This window comes from Corvus brachyrhynchos, unplaced genomic scaffold (genome assembly GCF_000691975.1).
Source record: "Corvus brachyrhynchos isolate BGI_N302 unplaced genomic scaffold, ASM69197v1 scaffold442, whole genome shotgun sequence".
Taxonomy (NCBI): Eukaryota; Metazoa; Chordata; class Aves; order Passeriformes; family Corvidae; genus Corvus; species Corvus brachyrhynchos.
In genome coordinates this window covers 78,190-84,666 of record NW_008236443.1, presented here as the reverse complement: position 1 = coordinate 84,666, position 6,477 = coordinate 78,190, and the positions used below count along the sequence as shown (strand labels likewise).

General features: G+C 52.0%; 1 protein-coding gene across 1 annotated transcript in view; it reads left to right on the top strand.

Annotated features, from left to right (window-relative positions):
* The first annotated feature begins 5,354 nt into the window (after positions 1 to 5,354).
* LOC103624401 (histone acetyltransferase KAT5) overlaps positions 5,355 to 6,477 on the top strand; it is a 1,740-nt gene continuing 617 nt past the window's right edge. The window contains exons 1-2 of the mRNA XM_017747254.1: positions 5,355 to 5,824; positions 5,940 to 6,021. Coding sequence (XP_017602743.1) covers positions 5,355 to 5,824; positions 5,940 to 6,021 — 552 coding nt within the window. The remainder of the gene's footprint in view (positions 5,825 to 5,939; positions 6,022 to 6,477) is intronic.

Below are 6,477 nucleotides of genomic sequence, written 5' to 3'. Positions count from 1 at the left end.
GTCCCCAAAGGGTCCCTGTCCCCAAAGGGTCCCAGTCCCCAGGGTGTCCCAGTTCCCAAAGGGTCCCTGTCCCCAAAGGGTCCCAGTCCCCAAAGGGTCCCAGTTCCCAAAGGGTCCCAGTTCCCAAAGGGTCCCAGTCCCCAGGGTGTCCCTGTCCCCAAAGGATCCCCCAGTTCCCCAGGGTGTCCCAGTCCCCCAGGGTGTCCCAGTCCCCAAAGGGTCCCAGTCCCCAAAGGGTCCCTGTCCCCAGGGTGTCCCTGTCCCCAAAGGGTCCCCCAGTTCCCCAGGGTGTCCCAGTCCCCCAGGGTGTCCCAGTCCCCAAAGGGTCCCAGTCCCCAAAGGGTCCCTGTCCCCAGGGTGTCCCTGTCCCCAAAGGGTCCCCCAGTTCCCCAGGGTGTCCCAGTCCCCCAGGGTGTCCCAGTCCCCAAAGGGTCCCAGTCCCCAGGGTGTCCCAGTCCCAGTGGGTCCCTGTCACCAGTGGGTCCCCACCCCCTCCCAGTGGGTCCCTGTCCCCATCCCTGTCCCCACAGCCGGGTGTCCCCTGAGCCTCCCCGTCCCAGGGCGTACTGGGAGCACTGGGGGGATGCTGGGAGCACTGGGGGGACGCTGGGGACTGCAAGGGGGACCTGGGGAGATACTGGGAGGATACTGGGAGCACTGGGAGGGCACTGGAGGCTGCAAGGGGCGATACTGGGAGCACTGGGAAGGGACAACAGAGCCTCTCAGCGCTCCCGGTTGCCCCCCTGCAGCAGGGATGGGAGGGGCTGGGAGGAACTGGGATGGACTGGGGTGGACTGGGAGGGACTGGAATGAACTGGGAGGCCGCGGTGTCCCCCCAGAAGCGGAAGGTCGAGGTGGTGTCGCCGGCCACGCCCGTCCCCACCCCCACCGAGACCTCCCAGGCCTCCGTCTTCCCCCAGGTGAGCCCAGTGCCTCCCAGTATGGCCCAGTAACACCAGTAACCACCACCAGTAACTACCAGTAACCACCAGTAGTTGCTCGGAAGCCCCACGGTCCCACCAGTCACAGGTAGCGGCTCCCCAGTAACACCAGTATAGCCTTGGGAAAACCAGTAAGTGCCCAGTTAGACCGGTAACTGACCAGTCACTGACCAGTAACTCACCAGTAACACCACTGACCAAGCAGTCACTGACCAGTAGCTGACCAGTAACACAATAGTGACCAAGTAGTAACTGACCAGTAACTCGCCAGTAATACCAGTATGGCCTTGGGAAAACCAGTAAGTGCCCAGTTAGACCGGTAACTGACCAGTCACTGACCAGTAACTCACCAGTAACACCACTGACCAAGCAGTCACTGACCAGTAGCTGACCAGTAACACAATAGTGACCAAGTAGTAACTGACCAGTAACTCGCCAGTAATACCAGTATGGCCTTGGGAAAACCAGTAAGTGCCCAGTTAGACCAGTAACCAACCAGGGACTGACCAGTAGCACCAGTAACCACCCAACAATGAACCACTAACTGACCAGTAACACCAGTAACTGACCAGTAACACCAGTAACTGACCAGTAACCCCTTCCTACTGCCGGGGGGGGGAGATTTGGGCTGATTTGGGGGTGTTCGGGTGGATTTTGAGGGGGTTTGGGGTAATTTTGATGTTTTGGGGCTGATTTGAGCTGAATTTTGGGTGTGTGGGTGGATTTTGAGGTGTTGAGGGTAATTCTGGGGTGATTTTGGGGTGATTTGGGGTGATTTTGGGGTGATTTGGGGTGATTTTGGGGTGATTTGGGGTGATTTTGGGGTGATTTGGGGTGATTTTGGGGGTGGGTTCGGGGTGATTTTGGGGCGGTTTTGGGGTGATTTGGGGTGATTTTGGGGGTGGGGACAGCGGGAGGGGGGGGAATGGCCTGGGAATGGAGAAATGGGCAAAAAAACGAGGCAGGAAAAGGGAAAAAGTCGGGAAAAAACTTCCGATGGTGTTTAACCCATGGGGAAACTGAGGCAGGGACAGGGAAAAGGCTGGAAATGGGAATAGCGAGGCGAGGAAGGGCAGGAACGAAGCCCTAAAGAAACTTTTAATCGCTCTTATCCCAAGAAAACCGAGAGAGGAGCAGGGAAAAATCACCAGAAAATGGGAAAACTGGGGCAGAGACAGGGAAAAATCACCAGGAAATAGGAAAAACCGGGGCAGAGACAGGGAAAAATCACCAGAAAATGGGAAAAATTACCTAAAAATGGGGAAAACTGGGGCAGAGACAGGGAAAAATCACCAGGAAATAGGAAAAATCACCAGAAAATGGGAAAAACCGGGGCAGAGACAGGGAAAAATCACCAGAAAATGGGAAAATTCACCAGAAAATGGGAAAAACCGGGGCAGAGACAGGGAAAAATCACCAGAAAATGAGAAAAATCACCAGAAAATGGGGAAAACCGGGGCAGAGACAGGGAAAAATCACCAGAAAATGGGGAAAACCAGGGCAGAGACAGGGAAAAATCATCAGAAAATGAGAAAAATCACCAGAAAATGGGGAAAACCGGGGCAGAGACAGGGAAAAATCACCAGAAAATGGGGAAAACCAGGGCAGAGACAGGGAAAAATCATCAGAAAATGAGAAAAATCACCAGAAAATGGGGAAAACCGGGGCAGAGACAGGGAAAAATCACCAGAAAATGGGGAAAACCAGGGCAGAGACAGGGAAAAATCATCAGAAAATGGGAAAAATCACCAGAAAATGGGGAAAACCGGGGCAGAGACAGGGAAAAATCACCAGAAAATGAGAAAAATCACCAGAAAATGGGGAAAACCGGGGCAGAGACAGGGAAAAATCACCAGAAAATGGGGAAAACCGGGGCAGAGACAGGGAAAAATCACCAGAAAATGGGAAAAATTACCTAAAAATGGGGAAAACTGGGGCAGAGACAGGGAAAAATCACCAGAAAATGGGAAAAATTACCTAAAAATGGGGAAAACTGGGGCAGAGACAGGGAAAAATCACCAGAAAATGGGAAAAATGGGGCAGAGACAGGGAAAAATCACCAGAAAATGGGAAAAATGGGGCAGAGACAGGGAAAAATCACCAGAAAATGGGAAAAACCGGGGCAGAGACAGGGAAAAATCACCAGAAAATGGGAAAAACCGGGGCAGAGACAGGGAAAAATCACCAGAAAATGGGAAAAACCGGGGCAGAGACAGGGAAAAATCACCAGAAAATGGGAAAAACCAGGGCAGAGACAGGGAAAAATCATCAGAAAATGAGAAAAATCACCAGAAAATGGGGAAAACCGGGGCAGAGACAGGGAAAAATCACCAGAAAATGGGGAAAACCAGGGCAGAGACAGGGAAAAATCATCAGAAAATGGGAAAAATCACCAGAAAATGGGGAAAACCGGGGCAGAGACAGGGAAAAATCACCAGAAAATGAGAAAAATCACCAGAAAATGGGGAAAACCGGGGCAGAGACAGGGAAAAATCACCAGAAAATGAGAAAAATCACCAGAAAATGGGGAAAACCGGGGCAGAGACAGGGAAAAATCACCAGAAAATGGGGAAAACCGGGGCAGAGACAGGGAAAAATCACCAGAAAATGGGAAAAATTACCTAAAAATGGGGAAAACTGGGGCAGAGACAGGGAAAAATCACCAGAAAATGGGAAAAATTACCTAAAAATGGGGAAAACTGGGGCAGAGACAGGGAAAAATCACCAGAAAATGGGAAAAATGGGGCAGAGACAGGGAAAAATCACCAGAAAATGGGAAAAATGGGGCAGAGACAGGGAAAAATCACCAGAAAATGGGAAAAACCGGGGCAGAGACAGGGAAAAATCACCAGAAAATGGGAAAAACCGGGGCAGAGACAGGGAAAAATCACCAGAAAATGGGAAAAACCGGGGCAGAGACAGGGAAAAATCACCAGAAAATGGGAAAAACCAGGGCAGAGACAGGGAAAAATCATCAGAAAATGAGAAAAATCACCAGAAAATGGGGAAAACCGGGGCAGAGACAGGGAAAAATCACCAGAAAATGGGGAAAACCAGGGCAGAGACAGGGAAAAATCATCAGAAAATGGGAAAAATCACCAGAAAATGGGGAAAACCGGGGCAGAGACAGGGAAAAATCACCAGAAAATGAGAAAAATCACCAGAAAATGGGGAAAACCGGGGCAGAGACAGGGAAAAATCACCAGAAAATGAGAAAAATCACCAGAAAATGGGGAAAACCGGGGCAGAGACAGGGAAAAATCACCAGAAAATGGGGAAAACCGGGGCAGAGACAGGGAAAAATCACCAGAAAATGGGAAAAATTACCTAAAAATGGGGAAAACTGGGGCAGAGACAGGGAAAAATCACCAGAAAATGGGAAAAATTACCTAAAAATGGGGAAAACTGGGGCAGAGACAGGGAAAAATCACCAGAAAATGGGAAAAATGGGGCAGAGACAGGGAAAAATCACCAGAAAATGGGAAAAATGGGGCAGAGACAGGGAAAAATCACCAGAAAATGGGAAAAACCGGGGCAGAGACAGGGAAAAATCACCAGAAAATGGGAAAAACCGGGGCAGAGACAGGGAAAAATCACCAGAAAATGGGAAAAACCGGGGCAGAGACAGGGAAAAATCACCAGAAAATGGGAAAAACCAGGGCAGAGACAGGGAAAAATCATCAGAAAATGAGAAAAATCACCAGAAAATGGGGAAAACCGGGGCAGAGACAGGGAAAAATCACCAGAAAATGGGGAAAACCAGGGCAGAGACAGGGAAAAATCATCAGAAAATGGGAAAAATCACCAGAAAATGGGGAAAACCGGGGCAGAGACAGGGAAAAATCACCAGAAAATGAGAAAAATCACCAGAAAATGGGGAAAACCGGGGCAGAGACAGGGAAAAATCACCAGAAAATGAGAAAAATCACCAGAAAATGGGGAAAACCGGGGCAGAGACAGGGAAAAATCACCAGAAAATGGGGAAAACCGGGGCAGAGACAGGGAAAAATCACCAGAAAATGGGAAAAATTACCTAAAAATGGGGAAAACTGGGGCAGAGACAGGGAAAAATCACCAGAAAATGGGAAAAATTACCTAAAAATGGGGAAAACTGGGGCAGAGACAGGGAAAAATCACCAGAAAATGGGAAAAATGGGGCAGAGACAGGGAAAAATCACCAGAAAATGGGAAAAATGGGGCAGAGACAGGGAAAAATCACCAGAAAATGGGAAAAACCGGGGCAGAGACAGGGAAAAATCACCAGAAAATGGGAAAAACCGGGGCAGAGACAGGGAAAAATCACCAGAAAATGGGAAAAACCGGGGCAGAGACAGGGAAAAATCACCAGAAAATGGGAAAAACCAGGGCAGAGACAGGGAAAAATCATCAGAAAATGAGAAAAATCACCAGAAAATGGGGTGCCCCACGTGTCCCAAACCTGCCCCACGTGTCCCAAACCTGCCCCAAACCTGCCCCAACCTGCCCCACGTGTCCCAAACCTGCCCCAAACCTGCCCCAAACCTGCCCAGGTATCCCACACCCGCAGGGATCCGTCCCAAACCTGCCCCAAACCTGCCCCAAACCTGCCCATGCATCCCAAACCCACAGGGACCCATCCCAAACCTGCCCCAAGCTGCCCCAAACCTGCCCCACGTGTCCCTTGCGTGTCCCTCACCTGTCCCAGCCCTGTCCCTCACGTGTCCCTCCCGTGTCCCCTCCGCAGGTTACGAGCTGTCCAAGGTGGAGGGCAAGACGGGCACCCCCGAGAAGCCGCTCTCGGACCTGGGGCTGCTCTCGTACCGCAGTTACTGGTCCCAGACCATCCTCGAGATCCTCATGGGGCTCAAGGCCGAGGCCGGCGAGCGGCCCCAGATCACCATCAAGTGAGCCACGCCCCCCTTCCGGAGGCCACGCCCCTTTCTGTGAAGCCCCACCTTCACTGGGGGGGTCTGGGGGGGTCTGGGGGTGCGGCCCCCCCTCACTGCCCCCTTCCCGCAGTGAGATCAGCGAGATCACGAGCATCAAGAAGGAGGACGTGATCTCCACCCTGCAGTACCTGAACCTCATCAACTACTACAAGGTGCGGCCCTGCACACCTGGGGAAATACCTGGGGGGGTCCAGACACACCTGGGGGGATCCCACACACACCTGGGTCCTCCCATGCACACCTGAGTCCCGTGCACAAACCTGTCCCTCCCTCACCTGTGCACACCTGTACGGGGTCAGCACAGCCTGACACACCTGTCTGTCCTGACACACCTGTCCATGACACACCTGTCCTCGTGTCCTTGTGGGGTCAGTAGGTCAGCACAGCCTTGTCCATAACACACCTGTCCATAACACACCTGTCTGTCCTGACACACCTGTCCCTGGCACACCTGTCCCCGTGTCCCTGTGGGGTCAGTGCATCCTGACACACCTGTCCCCGCAGGGTCAGTACATTCTGACACACCTGTGCACCCCGACACACCTGTCCCCGACACACCTGTCCCCGCAGGGTCAGTACACACTGACACACCTGTCCCTGCAACACAT